This window comes from Elephantulus edwardii, unplaced genomic scaffold, assembly GCF_000299155.1.
Source record: "Elephantulus edwardii isolate Elephantulus edwardi_28Jun2011 unplaced genomic scaffold, EleEdw1.0 scaffold00010, whole genome shotgun sequence".
Classification (NCBI taxonomy): domain Eukaryota; kingdom Metazoa; phylum Chordata; class Mammalia; order Macroscelidea; family Macroscelididae; genus Elephantulus; species Elephantulus edwardii.
Window position 1 is genome coordinate 4,868,143 of NW_006399760.1, and position 19,136 is coordinate 4,887,278.

Here is a 19,136-nt window from a genome sequence, read left to right on the forward strand (position 1 = left end):
GTTAAAAAAGTCATTGCCAGATCTGTCTTGAAGTACATGAAAGTTACACAAAGAAAACCAATAGTACAAGGGACATTAAGCAAATTGTGGTGTTAGGAATGAATATTGAATATACCATAGGCTAACAAAAGAACAAACACATCCATTTTGGAAGAAGTGCCGCCAGAGCGCTCCTTAGTAGCAAGGATGGTGAAAGACATTTTCTCCTCATATTTTGAGTATGTTATCATAAGGGGTTAGTCTCTGGAAAAGGACATAGTGCTTGGAGAAGTAGAAAGTCAGCAAAGGAGATGAAGACCCTCTGTGAGATGGACTGGCACAGCAACACTGGGATTAAGCATGTCAGATACTGTGAGGACGGCCCAGGACCTGGCAGTGCTTCATTCTGTTATGGGGAGGGTTGCTATGACTCAAAGCCATCTCAATGAAGCTAAAAACATGAGTCAAGTTTGACCCAAAAGCATATGGCAATGTGCAAAGAATGATTTCAAATATTTTATATAAATATTAACAGATTTAATTGTGAAGTAGTCTCATGAGGTAAAACTAAGAATATCCGCAACTAAAAAGATGAGTAAAGTGAAAATACAGAAAGTAAATGGTTATTGTGCGAGGAACAGGATTCAGATATAGTCTAACTCCATAGTATATAGCCTTCATCAATATAATAATATAGTATAATATAATAAATATAATATAACATAACATAACATAAACATTACATATAAAAATATAATATAATATAAAATAAGAGCAGATGTAATATAAGAACATTTTTTAAGTAGATTTGTATTTGACAGATAAAAGAGGATAAAAATCGCCAGACTCAAGTCAATATTTTGATCTGATTGGGGACATTATAAGTGAGTGAAAGAGAATAGAATGATCTGCTGTTGATGTTGGCCTTGGTGGAAAAATATTCTGGATAGAAACAAACTATTATTTAACTTCTCATTTGGAAAGAAAGTAATGAAATAACTAGCAATATTAATGAACACTTGCTTAGTTAATTTAATCTAAACCTGAATATCAGACTCATAATCTTTCTTTAAAGACAATTTATTTCTATTTTGGAACCAGGGCTCAGTTTGTCCCTGGCCTGCAACATCAGGTTCTTCAGCACTGTGGACCTTGGCCACCATTCATGGTGCGAGAGGTGCAGGCATGACTAGGGGCCACACAGTGAAATGAAATTAACTGAAAAAGAAAACTTAGAGTGAAATTGGGGAGCTGTGCTGTGCTGCAATCTCAAAAGCAAACAGTTTGAGACCACCAGCTGCTCCAAGGGACAAGAATGGGCAATCTCCTCCCTCAGGATTAATTGCCTCTGAAAACGCTCCAAAAGGTCAGTTATGGGTCTGTTCTGTCTCAAAGTTACACAACTATAAGTGAAACAACTGGAATGTGTTCCACGTTTTGCATCAAATAGTATGCATGTAATTAACAATTCTAACACTTGTTTAAAAAAATAAGAAAAATTAACAAAGGCTTAAAGAAGGTGGCACTGATACTTTTAAAATACAGATTATAAACAGTATCTTGCTTTGTTATACTTGACTTTTTGGTGATAGAGAATGAGTCAAGCCCCAATCAAAAAAAAAAAAAAGTATTTCTCTTCCAGGCTATTTCAAAACACAAGATCCAGAAGAGCTCAACATACTCTAAAACAAAATTGGATGTTTTACAACAACAACAAAAAATGTAAACAAATATTCTATCTTATTTTTATTTTTGTCAAAAGGAACAACTGTAATAATAAATGTGTCCATCATGTACTAGCAACAATATTGCTCTATTGTGAATGTTTCTCAAAATACAGTTATCAGCAGTCAAAAGAAATGGTTACATGTCTGAGCTGATCTCTTGCCCAGAGAAGTACATTTCTGACATATTGCTTAAAAGGAAAACCATTTTCTTGTGGTTTTGACAGTTCATATTGTAATCTAAAAATAAAGTGGTAATCCTCAATTTCATCTCATGATGTAAAACGCTTGTGTTCATAATATATTTTAAAACCCTGTAAAATTTAAAATGTTCTTGAAATGTCACTTCTTGTCTGACTTTCCTATCTAAGGCAATAACATCAGAAGAATGATATCACACAGTTAAAGTTAATTATGTACAAATATAGATAATTAATTAGTAGAAAAATCTTCATTTGAATATGAGATGAATATTGGATGGAAAGTTTACTTTTGCTAATTATTTCAAATTTTTAAATATCATAATACAAAACAAACTACCAAAACAAGGAAAAATGGAAAGGTAAAGGTTTCAATGTTATTTACTTACAATCAAGCCACTATTCGCCTGCCTTTTTCCTCTGCCACGAATACTCTTGTAGAAAATTCCTCCTGGATTAAATTGAGTGCTCCAAATAATCATATCTCTTTGATAATATACATCCATCCCTGTTATCCTTGAATTATGTTCAATATGAGAAATTTGTTGATGATCGCCACTGTAGTTGAATGGATATATAAAACCCAGGATATCAGTGTCATTAGCAATGTAGAGAACTTGATCTTCAGAGCCTGGAGATTATTATAATAAAATAACAAAAATAAGGTAAATTTCAACTAATGAAAAGACAATCAACATACTTTTAAATTATTTTGAGTTCTTATTATTATATACTTTCTTGCTCAATAAAAATCAACAAATTTGATTGTCTTTTATTACTCATGACTTATGATTTCTAATATCCATTTACAAGTTTCTGATACAGATTTTTCTAGTGCAAAGATTTGCTTATAGTTAAAAATTAGATGTTTGCATGAGGCAGCCTTTTTTTTTATGGAGAGGGCTTCTTATTTTGTAAGTAACAATTACACTTAATTCTAGTACTTTGCTTCTCCTAAATTGTGTATACATTAAGCTTCAAGGATTTCTAAGCATTTGGGCTACATTCCTGATTGACAATTAAAATTGGCTATGAAACAAAAACGTGCAGATGCCAAGTCTGTCTACTTTTTAGTTTGTTGTAAATGCTATTTTATCTATTAAATACCTAGAGATAAAATTAATTACATTAAAATGCTATAAAGTCATTATACAAAATCTTGTTAAGTGTAACTCAACCTAGAAGTGGCTACCTACATTATAATATTGATATGATTTTTGTATTAATCAAACTAATGTTTTTGGAAAATATTCAAGGCTTATTGAGAGCTGGAGTCCTTAAAGATAAATTTCAGTGTGTATACAGAATCTACAAATGAAAATAAGACAGTCTCTTACAACTCTGTAGTCTGAATAGCTTTTTGGGTTTTTTTAAAAAAAATAGCTTTAATATAGAGACTATCTAGTGTGGCAAGCCTTGTACTTAAATCTTTTACAACCATCTTAACTTATTGTAATAAAGGAAGGTAGGTACAGTCCTTTTACAGTGAGAAGTTAAGATTCAATCAATACAAGCGCATCTTACTCCATAGCCCACATCAGATCCACTACAACATGATCTCTCCTTCTGGTAATAACACTACCTGATTAATAAGGTTAGGTAATATCCCACAACTAACAAGAAATTACAATGCTATTTTAGTAAGAATAGATGAGCATTTTATCTATATCTAAAAATGTTTAACTTTTACAGATATTATTTAATTATGTCCACATATAATTGTCATGAAGAAAATTTGAATTTGATATTATAAATTAACCTTAATTTTTAAGTTTTCTTCCAGTGGCTTAATAATTTTTAAATACATAAAGCAGATCCTCAAAAACAAACTTTATATTTGCTTATATAGATTTCTAAATTTTTGCAGTTCTTGCAAATTATTTCAAAACAAAGTAATTGTTAACAATAAATCTGTTTCAGAGTCACATCTAGAAATCATGCAAGTTTAGATTAATAATGAAAGAAACACAACTATACAAATTGATAAGAATAAAAAAGCATTTTTAAAATATCAGGAATAAAGCTACTCTTAAAATTGAAATCTATAACTTGGTTTTCCTAGAAGAACTTTTATAATCATGGATAAAACCTTACCTTTCACCATGCAAGTGCTGTTTCTTTTTTCAAAATTATGGTCACATACACATTTATATGATCCTTCCATATTAATACATTGTTGGGAACACATGCCAAACACCAAACATTCATTAAAGTCTAGGGACAAAAGAAATGAAACTATCATCAGTATACCTTAATTAATATTTCCATTACTTCTATATTTATAAAAAGCTCATTTAAAAAAACTAATCTTTCTGCTTATTATTACTGTTTAAACATTTAAGACTTGCTTTTATAACATGTCTAAATTCTCACCACCAAGTCAGTTGGTACTTTTAGCTGACTCTTCAGTTGGGTTTCTGAAACTGTGCATCACAGAGGAGGAGATTGTTTATCTTTCTCCTGAAGTGTTGCTAATGGTTTTGAAGCTCAAGAGAGGCACTGTTTTTGGGTGAGTAAGAATATTCTCTGTAGAAACAATAGAGTTCCTTATAAAATGTGTGGGCCATAATTTTAGTGAGAGTTTCACTACAATATTTCAGCCTATGATTGATTGCATGTTGCTTGCTAATCTACTTAAGACATTAAAATACCCATTCCAAATTTCTCTCATATGTTCATTCAGTCAAAATAATCCTATCTTGAAGTCTTCTTTTCATTCTCCTTCTTCTGATTACCTACATCTAGACCTTTATGGGGGGGGAGGTGGTTCTTGGTGGCCTCATGGTAAGAAGCTTAGCTGAAATCTGAAATGTTTGCAGTTCAAATACACCAGCTACCCCACTGAGAGAAGAATGGGCAAGCTCTTCATGTGCAAATCATTTGCTGCTTCTGAAAACCCACTAGAGGGTCAGCTAAGAGTTGATTCTAACTTGACAGTATATAACAACAGCCTGCCTTGCTGTAGGATGTTCTGATACCTTGTCCATAGAGAGCTGTACCCTTAACTCAAAGGCTCCGCCTCTCTATTAGTTCAAATCCAGCAGTGGCTCAACAGGAGAAAGGTGAACAATGCTTCTTAGTTTACAGTCTCAGAAAACCCCCTGGAAGGTCAGATACAAATTTATTCTGATACAACAGCACTGACTTCTTGAGTTTTGATATCTTTTACATAGAGGGACCTCGTGCATTGCATGCTGAACTGCTAAATGAAAGGCAAATCTTTACTTTTGAGGGATCATTTCTACAGTGCATGAAAGGAGTAATTTCTCTGATCATATAGAACAAACCAGCAAAAAAACTCCAGGAAAAAAAGCAGGAGAAAAAACTTTTTCCTTGTGTAAATATTTAAAGTCTCAGAAATGTAATAGAAAGTCTTCAGGAGCCAGAATTGACTTGACCTCAGTGGGTATGGGTTTTACTGTTGTAAAATATGCCTTTGGAAATGTCAAAGTTATTTCTTTGTCCTCTGGTATCCTTACCTTCCTTTAAAGCAGGGAATTTCTGTTCATCTTTAAATGTGAATCACTATCTCTTTAATTTCCCCATTTTCTGCTTTCCTAGTGTTTTTTTTTTTTTATAGAATTAGTCTATATTATAGATGTATAGTCATATATTCATTCATCTGTTTGGTTCTTAATTCTTGGAAATAAGAATATGATTTATTTATTATTTATTTCAGCATTTTTCACAATGCCTGGATAAATGAAGATATGTATATACTTCTAACAAATGTCTGATTTCATATAAACAAAGTAATTAAATAACAAAAAGGAGCATATGGAGACTGTATGACTAAAAGAGGTGTGAAAAATCTAAATATATATATTTTTATATAAATAAGAATATGTGTGTGTGTGTGTATAATTGTTGTGTAACACTGATCCTCCAGTCAGTTTTCAGAAGCAGTAATTCACATGGGAAGAGAATGACCATCTTTTCTGATGGAGCAGTTGGTGGGTTGGTAGTGAACCTCCTTACGACTGTGCATTGGCACACACCTCTGATTTCATGACTCCATTAGATTTAGGAAGGATGTCAGGTATTCTGATGAAATGCTTACTTTCTATCTCTGCATCTTACATTTTCCTTCTACCACCATTCTCTACTATAGTCCCTATATCACCAGTGTTGTTGTTAAGTGTCATTGCACTATTTTTTTTTTACACCTATCAATCCCTTGTGACAGAACTGAACACCTTGTATTGGACTATAACATTCTTCAACTTTGTTCAGGTCTTTCATTCATAGGGTTGCAATGAGTCGAGTACAACTTGACGGCACTTAACAACACCACCAACATACAGAGAGCTCTGTGGCTCTGGTGGATTGAAAGTTATGCTATCAAGTCAAAGGTGGGTGATTTTAATGAGCAGCTCTCAGGTGTGGTTTTTATTGTTTTTGGTCAAACATTCTTCTAAGTGGTATAGTGCTGGTCTGTCCATTTGCTGTACAGAGGTAACTCATGGTTTCTGTGATGCTAAACACTGTGACAATGATGTATCAACTGTGATAATGGTTACCCATGGTGGACAATGTTTGGTGGAGCGCCCCATATTAAAACAAGCTTGGAAGCAGGAGTGGTATCCACTTCTGAAATAGCTTGCCTCCAGAAACCCTATGAACTTGGAGAAATGATGAAAGTTATACAAGCGTTCAGGTCTTTCGCTTATAGGGTTGCTAAGAATCGTCTACGATTCAATGGCACTTTACCACAACAAGCAACATACTGGCCTAGGCTATAGTATATAAACAGGCTTTGCTGTTCCAGAGTTCTGAGTAGGTTCACATTCTCGGCTTTTTGGTTAGTAGTCTTTGCTTAAACATTGTACCACAAATATTCCTTTTTTATCACCAATATTTGCCCTAATGTGTTCTGGTGGCTTAGTGGCAAGAAGCTGGCTACACTCAAAGACACGTGGTTTGAGGCCAACAGCTGCTGTGCTCGAAGCAGAAGGATGGGCAGTCTCCTCCTGTGCGATTAACTGCCTCTGAAAACCTGTTGGAGCATCCATTCTGTTATGGGTCAGTTCTGACTTGATGGTACACAACAATAACAACTTGCCCTGATGATTCAATAAAGTCATGAGAGAATTCTACCATTCTTTGAACCAGAGAATTTAAAGATAAACACAGTAACTATTATTTTGTTTGTTTCATACTAACAACTTTCCAGAAGCTCAATGGTAAAGGTAGGCTTTTCCCCATAAAACCTATAAATAATTATGCCAAACTTTAAATGGACTTTCTAATTCTGTGGTCTTTAATGTAGTAATTTACATAAAGAAATTTAAACATTGTGTGATAACTCACTTTGTATCTGATTGAAAAGTTACTAGTATGTACTTATTCTATTTAATGTTATGTAGAGATGAAGTAGAGAGTCATGGTATCTCATGGATTAAGTGTTCAACTGCTAAGCAAAATGATCAGCAATTCAAACGTACCAGTATTATTACAGAAGAAAATTGTATCAGTCTGCTTCCAAAAGTGTTTACAATTCTGGAAACTATATAGACAATTTTACTCTACCCCAAAGGTCACAATCAGTTGCAATCAGCTCCATGAAAACAGCTTTTTTTCTTATTGTTGGGTTAATATTTAAAGGTGAAGTGAAATATGAGTTACTTGTACTTAACCATCAGAAAATACTATAAAGATAATTTCTTATAATGAAATTAATTAGCATTGCCGTCAATTCAGACCCAACTCATAGCTGACCCTCCATTGTGTTTCTAACACAATATAAATTTCCTAGAAGAAAATTGTCCATCTTTCTCCCACAATGAGGCTTATGCATTTGAACTACCAAAGAGGCATAATCTTGGATTAGTGCTTCAACTCCCTATGGAGTAGGCTACCAGAGCTTCATCCTGGCTTTTTAGGTACCTGTAACTCTGGCCAAATAATTATCTGTTTTCATGATTTCCTTTTAGATATGGGATACACAAACTCTGCATGATTTAATACATATTAATATTTCTAAATTATTCCTTAATATCTAAAATCTTAATTTTATCCTCATCTTTACAATAATATCTATATCATGAGTTTTGAAGATAATAGTTTTCCACACATGCCAAGTTTCCTAGAACAGTATCTAGTACTCAATTTCTGCCAATTCCTTTCTACTTCTTTTTCTTGTTCTCTTTTATTTGTCTTTACACTATGTATTCCAACTGAAGTGTTTTAACTTTATAATAAAAATTTATTTTCTTGACATAATTTTAGAGAACCTTGGCTATGTCTCTGGGAATTAAGGAACTTGGGGATGAGTAAAACTACTTTCATTGAGGGGGACGAGAGAGCAAAAATTGTTTTGTAGAAAGTTTAAATTTCTGGATTTATAGTTTAGATTTGGTTAAGATTTTAATGAAATAAAATTGAAATAATAAAAAATGCAATTTCTTAAGTTTCTTTTAAGTACTTGAAGAAAGAACACAGCCAAAATTAGATTCCTTGTACTACAAAATATTTTTTAAAAATCTTTATACTCTTTCATACTAAGAAAAAAACTATTTTCCTTATTATAAAAAAACCCCACATTCATTACACAAAGACATAGATTTTTACTGAGTTCAATAGTTATTAATTTATGAACAAAGCAGGGAAATCACTAGAGATGTGAAAGGGTTGTCAGATGGAGTGATATAAAAATAAGTGTCTATAAATTCTACATGTAGTGTTTCAGCAAAAACATTACTTTTTATAAAAAAAAAAAACACCCAAACCAAAGCCAGTCTTGTATTTATTTATGCTGTTGTGTACCATCAAGTCTGAAGCAACCCCTAGCTGATGCTCCAGAGGACTTTCAGTCAGTAAGTTTTATGGAAGGAGATTGCCTACCTATCTTCCACAGCACCTGATGGATTCAAACCACTTACTTTTGTGTTGTGTTCGCAGTGCAATTCCTTAACATTAAGCCTCGGAGCTCCCTGTAGCTATTTATAGCAAGAAAAATACTTTCAATAATCTTCATTTACATGCATCAGTATATCTAAAAGGGTAGAGCCCATGCTAATTTACTTTTTTAATCTTCTCATGAGGTTTGGTCATAATTGCCATTATTAATTTATTACAGTGATGCTTTGAATGTTTCATCATCACATGCTATAAGTACTTGCTATTGACTTTTTTTGTATTTCTTAATATGTTCTGATATTTTGACTATATTATTATGGTAAGTAGTATCTATGAGAGGGACATCATACTCAGAATGGTGGAGGGAAAGTGCAAGAGAGGAAGACCCTTGATGAGATGGATTGATTCAGTGACGGGGGTTATGAGGGTAGGTGTACCAGAGACAGCAAGATTGGCACAGGATAAAGCAGGGTTTGGGGCTGTTGTAATTAAGGTCACTATGAGTTGCAGGCAACTGGATGACACATAACAACAACAACAGTATCTGTGAACCTTTGTCAATGACTGTTCTTGTGAATGTAGTCATAAAATGTAATAAAAAAATGTTGTTGTTGTTGTTGATGATGATTGCCAACAAGTCAAACACAACTCATAGCAACCTTATGAACAAAAGACCTTCCTACAGCTATTGTTGTTTCTCAAAATTCATAGATTTTCCAGAAAATTGTTGTTTAAAAAGTGGATGCCACTCCTGCTTCCAAATTAAACATAGAAAAATAATAATAGTAAATGGCTTCTGCTAAGTTACTGATAATGTTGTAACCAATAAGGGAGCTCTGTCTTAAGGTGGCTTAAGACATAGAAAATATTGCTGCTAATTCAAATGATCTCACTCTGGAGACTAAGGCACATCTGATACAGGCTATGGTCTTTGCAATCACTTGTTATGCATCAGAGAGTTGGTGAATGACTAAGGAGGATAGAAGGAGAATTGATGCCTTTGAGCTGTGGTGCTGGAGAAGAGTATTGAATGTACCCTGGGCTGCCAAGAAAACAAACAGATTCATCCTGGAGAAGGTTAAACCAGGCTGCTCCTTGGAGGCAAGGATTCTGAGGCTTCATCTGACATACTTTGGACATGTTGTAAGGAGGGACAGATTCTTGGAGAGGGACATCATGCTTGGGAGGGTGGAGGGACGGCACAGCAGGGGAAGGCCCTCTACGAGGTGGATTGATCCAGTGACTGGGATAATTGGGATGGGTGTGTCAGAGGCAGTGCGATTGGCACAGGATAGAGCAGGTTTTAGGGCTGTTGTACATAGGGTTGTTATGAGCTGCAAGCGACTGGACGGCACATAACAACAACAATTCAAATGAGCAATCTCTTCCCATGTGATTAACTGCCTCTGAAAACCCACTGGAGGGTCATCTATCGGTCAGTTCTGACTCTACAGTACACAACAACAACAACAACAACAAAAACAACAACAACACAGGAGTCCACAATTAAGGTTGCATAGTGGAATGTACTTGGGGCTGGGCGAGGGGTACGGGGCGATTGTGTACCAGGGAAGGAGTGTTTTTTTACTTTTGAAAGAAAGGAGCGAACTAGGGGGTGGGGGGGGGAGGCATGGGCGGGGAGAGAAGTGCAGCAATGAATGAATGGAAAGCCAAAATCTCTGTAAATGCTCATCACAATTATTTTTTTTAAAAAAACAACCAAAAAAAAAAACCACAACACATCAGTATAGTATTGTAGAAAAACAAATTTTAGACTTAGTTTTTAGAGAGCTCTGCTGGAATGATCCATAGGGAGATGTGCTGTTAACCCTATGCCAGCACCCCCGCCCTCGGCTATTTTAATTTACCTGTAGCTGCATGGGAGAAAAATCAGCAATCTCCTTGTTTGTGATTTATAACCTTGATAACCCCGTGGAGGCTTAGTTGTGAGTTATTTGTACCTCAGTGGAAAGGAGTCTAAGTTTTGCTCCCTAATGTTATTTTTTTTATTAATTGATTGGTTATTTGCATTAGTCAGAAGGCACAAACTGGTACCTGAAGAGGTAAATCTAACTTCTACCAATTTGTTTGTCCTACAGTACATTTCTAATAGGGTGTAGTATATAAAAATACGTTTAGATGTGGATTTCTAACTACTGTTTTGAAAAAGTGCCCTGGCTGGGCTGGGGTCAGGGGAAGAACTAAACAATAAGAAAAACAAACAAAATCTGCCTGAAATCTAAACACAGTGTTTGAATGTGTTACTTACTTGACAAAAAAAAAATAAATAAAATTTTTGACAACAAAGAGTAATATTTTAGAAATACTTAAAATGGTAAATATGAGAAATCAATGCCAAAACTCAATTTCAAACTTCAGTGTGAGCCATGTATGAAGTCTAGATCGCTCCTTAAGGTCAGGAACTGAGTAGATAGTATCTTTTCTCTTTCAACCTTGACCTAATAAACACAGTGGAGAGGGAATTTCCCCCAGGGTGTGTGGGGGGGGAAACAAAACAAAAACAACAACAAGAATTCAGAGGCAGTGCTTCTCGAGTGATTCACATCCACCAGCTATTCCATGCCGAACAATGAGCAAGTTCCTCCTGTGTGATCAACAGCCTTTGAAAACCTGCTAGAAGGTCAAAATAAGGAGGATCCAATCCAACAACAACAACAACAAAAAAGTAATTTTATGTAGAAAGATGTACTATGTCTTTGCTGTTATTTACTGTTAAGTTGGAATGGACCCATAGCTGATTCTCCAGTGAATTTTCATAGACAGTAAATTTCCCTAACGGAGATTGTTCATCTTTCTCCTGGAGCAATTAGATTTGAGCCTCTTGTCTTTGAGATTATAATGTAGCTTCTTACTACTCAGCCACCAGAGCTCCCAAAATTTGTATTGTTAATAGTTATATAATCAAATAAATACTACATTTAAGTATTTATGAAATTAAATTAATAAAACTTATTGATAATTCTGTTTAGTATGGAGGAGGTGCATGGATAAAGAGGCTATCATGATTTATTTCACTGGGACTTGAAGCGCTTGCTGCAGAGGGTCAATCTTTCCATATGGACTGAGGCTCAATACCAGAAGACAAAGATTCTCACCACTGGGCCAATTGGTAGCATCAGGATGAATGACGAAGAGATTGAGATTTAGTTTAAACCTTTAGTTTGCTTGGCTCCACAATCTACTATTGGCATCAGCAGCCAGGAAATTAAAAGATGTATTGTGATGGGAAAGTCTTCTGCTAGGGACCTCTTCAAAATATTGAAGAGCAATAGTGTCACTCTGGAGGCTAAGGTGCATCTGATACATTCCATGGTCTTTGCAATGACTTGCTATGTCCAGAGAGCTGGACAATGACTAGTGATGATAGAAGGAGAATTGATACCTTTGGGCTATAGTGTTGGAGAGAGTATTGAATATACCATGGACTGCTAAGAAAACAAACTTATTCATCCCAGAGAGGGTTAAACCAGGCTGCTCCTTGGAGGCAAGGATTCTGAGGCTTTATCTGACATACTTTGGACATGTTGCAGGGAGAGACCCAGTCCTTGGAGAAGGATGTCATGCTTGGGAAAGTAGAGGGACAGCCCAGGATCAGAAGACCCTCTATGAGGTGGATTGATTCAGCAACTGGGGGTGTATCCAAGACAGTGAGATTGGCACAAGACAGCGCAGGGTTTAGGGCTGTTGTACATAGAACTGCTATGAGTCGCAAGCTACTTGACAGCATGACAACAACAAACATAATCTTAATAATGAGTGTTTGTGCAACAGAGTGCATAAAGATAGATTTCATAACAATTTCAACTAAAATATAACTTACAGTTTACATTTGTCATGAAATAAAATTTAAGATTTCAAAATTCTTGAAGATAATATTTCTAAGTATTGTAAATACCTAACAAAAATAGATAACGCTATTCTCCAATAAATATTAGACAATCAGTTGTGTTGGAACTATAAATTTTAACACAGTTTTTATGTGTGTTCCCATATGTGTATGTATCTATATAAATTTGAAAGAAAAAGGAGAAACATTGTTACCTAGAGCAATAATATGGGTTTTATTTATGATTAAAATAAATACCGGTTTTCAGCTTTCACTGTTCATGTTAATGGGGAAATGAAATATTATAGAAATCTAGGCAAGCACATAATTCTACATGTACATAAATATAGTACACCTTCACCTTTTATTTGAGTACAGTGAATTTATGTCGATAATTATATTTGATTATTGTTGTTATGTACCATGGAGTCAAAACTGACCCATAGTTGACCCTCTGGCAAGTTTTCAGAGGCAGTTACTTGGATGAGAGATCACTTAACTTTCTCCCACAGAACAGCTGGTGGTCTTAAACCACATGCCTTTGGGTTTGCAGCACAGCTTCTTGCCACTAGGCCACTGAGCTCATTTTGATTAGGAGTGTAAAGTACTTTTTCATTACCGATATTACCATACAAAGACAGGATCTGTTGGGGAGTGTGGAGGAGCAGAGGGGTGAGGATGAGTGGTGGGAGTTGGTGGTTAAACCATAAAGTCTCTGAATGTGATGGGTGGAGGGAGAGGTGAGTAAAGGAAATGGGAAAGGTCCAGTGTGAAAAACAATGAATACTAATTTTGTAAAAAAAAGAAAAGTATAATTTTTTAAAGAGCTAGACAATGTAGAAATAGGCTAAGCATGTGAAGCATTCTAGAATTTTTATTTACTCTGGAAAAGACAGATTTGGAAAATGTAGTTTTGTCTCAAATCATAACTCAAACCAAACCAGCTCCTGCAGCGTTGATTCTGACCCCTGAAGTCCTCATGTATGTCAGAGCAGAACTATGTTTTTTGAGGTTTTAACTGATGGACTCTTCATAAGTAAACCCCCAAGTCTTTCTTCTGAGTCATCTTTGAGTGGACAAACTATCAAACTTTCAGTTAGCTTCTGAGCATTTTATCCATTTTTGCTATCCATGCACTTTAATTCCAACAACTTTAGTGTCATCAAGTCAATTATGATCATAAATAAGCGTTTTAGACAAAAGAAATGCTCAGAAAGTGTGTATGAATCTACATGTTTCATGATTGAAATTATATTCAAATATAATCTACTGTGACAGTCTGCTTATCTTACATGATCCATCTAAAATGACCTCAAGTAAACAGAATTTTGTTTTTTCTAGATCCTGTCTTTAAGTTTAAAAGTTGTCTCTTGATAATCCAAATACTGTTTATATGGCAGTATCAGGACAAAAGCATACCATTTTCTAAATGTGAATTACCTTTGGTAAAACGGAAAAAAGAATGCCACGACTCATGAGAAATGGGTCGACATAAACATATTTTTGCCCGAGATAAGTCTATCTATCTAATAGATTCCGAGGCAACAAATATTAAAACTGAAATACCTGCAGTTCTAAATTTGCTATAGAAAAAGCTTTGCAACCTTAGTTATCTTTTTGCTAAACAGCCCAGACACACAAGCTCTTGACCTCAGAGACTTTCACTCTCATAAGAAAAAAGGTATCCCATAGATACATGCTGTTTTGATGAAAATCAATCCCCTGTCATCTAGCAATTTAGCAGCCTTGAAAGTCTTTATAACCCAAAAATTTAAGGGCAAGCTGTTGAGGAAATTTACTCTACCTTCACACTGTCTGTTTTTCATGTTCCTCTGAAATCCAGGCTTACAGCGACAGAAAACAGATGCTTTTATTTGATTACAATATGCATCATCTCCACATGGATTCACATTATCTTCACAGGTATATTCAGTGGGATCTAGGATTTAAAATATGATAGAAAGTAATAGCGTTCTAATTCCTGAGATGGGAGTTTACTTTCTTTTAATTTGAAAATTATATTTATTATTCCTTGCATAACTCTATTTAAATATATAAGATTATAGTCTTCTCTCTCTATAAGCCTTCATTTCTTATAAAGATTTAGAAGCAGATAGACCAAGCTCATTTACATTTACTATGATTTAGAACAAGTTGTCAACAGCTAATATTAACAGCTGTCATCAAACTACAGTAATTTCTAAAAAGTCAAGAGTCAGTATTTCTAACAAATGACTATTTTTTTAAATATAAGTACTGCATTCTACTTGAAGAATAGAAAATATACTAGCAGTCACTTGAATAAAGGAGTTGTTATTGTTACTTAAAGTGTAGTCTCTATTGTTTCAACCAAAAAGGCACACTGATAAACTAAATGAGCAATTCTTAAACTATTTTATTTATTTTTAAGATCATGATTTCAAACACTTTAATTTGAGAAATTAAATAACAAGCATGAGTTAAATACAAAATCATTAACATCTATGAGTTCTGATGGCATAATCCATAGCATTTAATGAGGAGTCATCCTGTATGATTAAGTGCCTCTGAAAACCTGCTGGCCAGCTATGGGTCAATTCCAACTCCATGGCATATAAGAACAATGGATAGCAAGTCATTCTGTGTAAAAGGATCAGAGGTAACAGGAGGAGACCGAGTGTGACTTCCACCTGCTACATAAATAGCAACTATCTCCATCAATAACATTCACAGTACCATCCAAATAACTACATGGTCAGACATGCCACCTCACATGCTTCTGCACCTATTCCTGTGAATTTTTGGGTTCAGTATTTGTTGCAATTTGACTCACAGACTTTAAGCTAGGTTTACTCCAATAGTCCCCAACCAGATTAACAAGGCACAATTCCTCAATTAGTTAATATAGCTTCTGCATCAACAAGAGAAAGTCTAGGTTAAGTTTAGCAGGACAAATAAACCTCCAGTTTCCTCAGACAGTCCAGCAAACTTTATCTTAGAGCAGTTACAAGCAACTTTACACTCATTCAGTAAGCAAAACGTCAACTGTGGCTCCATTTGCAAGTTTCCTCTTGACAGTCTCTCCACAGAAGTGCCACAGTCTCTTTACCCTCTCTTCATCACCATCATTGTCCTCTCTTACAGGAAGAAAAGTGGAAAACACTATCTTATATTGGTCTCACAGACACTGATGATTTGCAAGACAATATTTCCACAGTATAGCTGTATAAATGTAGCTGGAGATTATTCCCTCTCAACAGCAACTAATGAAATGGCTAGAAAATTTTATTTTCAAGGGTTTTGATATCTCATTCTGCTAACTCAAAGGCTACTTATCTCCATTGGTTTGAATTCACTGGTTGAGTCTAGCCTCAGAAACTCAGTAGAGTTGTAACTGACTTGACACTAGCAAATAATGAGAAACTAATAATTCATCAAATATTATAATACTCTAACAAAAATCATTATATCCTCTTTAAGACTAATTAAAAATGGATTAAATTTTGAAGACTGGATAATTTACTGAGCCTTTCACTATCATTCAACCAATCATCCTCTGTATATTTCAGAGCTATAAAAATATGCATAAAATAAAATAAAAAGGGACATAGATGCAATTTGCTGTTACCAATCACTAAGTAGATACTGAGTTTTTAAGTTTTAATTTTGACAAGGATCAAAACAAAATGTTGCTAAGGAGTTTATTCTGACTCATAGCAACCCTACTTAAGTAGAACTATCTAGAGTCGTCTCATAAATTTTCCCAGGTTGTGAATATATACAGAAATCAACTTCTATGTCACTCATCTATGGAGTATCTGGTAGATTTGAACTACTAACCTTTGTTTAGCAGTCTAGCTCTTAGCTATTAGATCATTACACTCCTTCTAATAAGGATTTTAGTCAGAAAATAAAGCTTTCTTCCTTGTCTTCTCTGAAATTAAGTTATATTCTAAGATTGATACTCAAAGGCTTAAAACAACACTAACTAAGGGCATTGCTTAAGCAAGTTTTAAAGAGCCATTGCTTCACACAAAAAGTTCAGTCATATAAGCAAGAAATAGAGTTTCATCTTATTGAACTTTGTTGTTGTTCTTGTTATGTGCCATGGAGTCATTTGCGACGCATAGCGACCCTATGTACAAGAGCTCTAAACGCTATTCTATCCTGTGCCAACCTAGCCATCTCAAACGTACTTATTCCCACCTCTCCAGTGACAGAATCGATCTATCTCATTGAAGGTCTTCCTCTCCTTCGCCACCCCTCCACTCTGTCAAAATGATGTCCCTCTCCAAGGACCAGTCCCGCCAAGGACCATGCCCAAAGTATGTCAGACGAAGCTTCAGAATCCTTGACTCCAAGGAACATCCCAGCTTCACCTTCTCCAGGACAAACTTGTTTGTTCTCTTAGCAGTCCATAGTATATTCAACAATCTTCTCCAGCACCACAACTCAAAGGGATCAATTATCTTTCTATCAACCCTATTCACTGTCCAACTCTCTGATGCAAAGTATGTAATTGCGAAGACTATAGCTCGTATAAGGCACATCTTAGTCTCCAGCTGAATTGCTCTTCAGTACTCTTGAGAGGTCCCTCACAGCTGACTTTCCCAATGCAATTCATCTCTTGATTTCCTGGCTGCTGTTACCAAGAGTGTTGATTGTGGAGCCAAGCAAACTGAAACTGTTAACTATCTCAATCTCTTCACCATTTATACTGATGCTGCCAATTGGCCCCGTTGTGAGAATCTGTTTTCTTGATGCTGAGCTTCAATCCATATAGGAGGCTGCAGTCCTTGACCTTCTGAAGAAAGCGCTTCAGGTCCTCCTCAGTTTCAGCAAGTAGGGTTGTATCATCTGCATAACGCAGGTTGTTGATGATTCTTCCACGAATCCTGATGCCATATTCCTCTTCGTACAACCCAGCGTCTCGGATGATCTGTTCTTCATACAGATTGAAAAGGTATGGAGACAGAACACATCCCTGACAGACGACATTCATGATTTTGAACCATGTAGTGTCTCCTTGCTCTGTTCTGATGACTGCCTCTTGGTCCAAGTATAGGTTTGCCGTTAGCACAATCAAATGTTCTGGGATTTTCATTCTTCTCAGAGTCAGCCACAGCTTGTTGTGGTCCATACAGTCAAAAGCCTTTGCATAGTCGATGAAGCACAGATAGACATTCTTCTGGCATTCTCTGCTTTCTTCCAAGATCCCTCTAACATTAGCTATACTATCCCTAGTACCACAACCTCTTCTAAATGTAGCCTGCACATCTGGCAGTTCTCTGTTGACATAATGTTCTAAACGTTTTTGGATAATTTTCAGCAGAATCTTGCTTGCATGTGATATTAATGATACTGTTCGGTAATTTCTGCACTCTGTTGGGTCGCCTTTCTTTGGAATGGGAACAAATATCTATCTTTGCCAGTCAGTTGGCCAGCTGGCTGTTATCCAGATTTCTTGGCACAACTTAGTGAGCACATCCAGGGCCGTGTCTGTTTGTTGAAATATTTCAATTGTATGCCGTCAACTCCTGGAGCCTTATTTTTTGCCAATTCCTTCAGAGCAATTTGAACTTCCTCCTTCATTACCATAGGCTCTTACTCATATGTCATTTCATGAAATTCTTCTGTGTCAGCCAATTCCTTCTGATACAGTGACTCTGTGTATTCCTTCCATCTTCTCTTGATCCTGGATCTTTTAACATTTTACCCAAAGTATCCTTAATTATTGCCACCCATGGCTTGAATTTGTTTTTCAGCTCCTTCAGTTTAAGAAACACTGAGTGAGTTCGGCCCTTTTGATTTTCTGACTCCAGCTCTCTTCACATTTCGTTATAGTATCTTGCTTTGTCGTCCCTGGCTGCTTTTTGAAATTTTCTGTTTAGCTCTTTGATTTCTTGGTTTCTTCCTTTAGCTTTGGCCTCTCTGTGCTCTAATGCAATTTTCAGAGTCTCCTCTGACATCCATCTTGGTCTTTCCTTCTTCTTCAGCCTTTGTAATGATCTTTTGCATTCTTCATGGACGATTTTCTTGATATCCTCCCAGAGCTCGTTTGGCCTACTCTCATTGGTGCTCAAGGCCTCAAACCTGTTCCTGAGATGGTTTTGAAATTCGTGTGGGATAGACTTAAGATCAAATTTTGGTTCCCATGGACTTGATGTAATTTTCCTCAACTTCAGCTTGAACTGGCATATGAGTAGTTGGTGGTCTGTCCCACAATCAGCAATCGGCCTGGTTTTCACTGCTGATATTGTGCTTTTCCAACAAGTCTTTCCACAAATGTAATCTATTTGATTTCTATGCATGCGATCAGGTGAGATCCATGTGTATAGCCTGCATTCATGTGTATAGCCTGCATTTGTTTCTTATAGAAGGAATCTGCAATGAATAAGTCATTGAATGTGCAGAACTCTATCATTCTATCTCCAGCCTCACTCTTCTCACTGAGCCTGTATTTTACAGCTACTGATCCTTCTTCCCTGTTCCCAACTTTTACATTCCAATCTCCCGTTATTATTATTATTATTATTATTATTATCATCA

The 19,136-nt window shown here is 35.6% G+C and overlaps 1 protein-coding gene across 1 annotated transcript in view; it reads right to left on the reverse strand.

The window, feature by feature from the left end:
- LRP1B (low density lipoprotein receptor-related protein 1B) overlaps positions 1-19,136 on the reverse strand; it is a 2,414,068-nt gene that overhangs the window by 182,245 nt on the left and 2,212,687 nt on the right. Inside the window, exons 75-77 of the mRNA XM_006880809.1 lie at positions 14,413-14,547; positions 3,998-4,117; positions 2,293-2,534 (exon numbers count right to left, since the gene is read on the reverse strand). Coding sequence (XP_006880871.1) covers positions 2,293-2,534; positions 3,998-4,117; positions 14,413-14,547 — 497 coding nt within the window. The remainder of the gene's footprint in view (positions 1-2,292; positions 2,535-3,997; positions 4,118-14,412; positions 14,548-19,136) is intronic.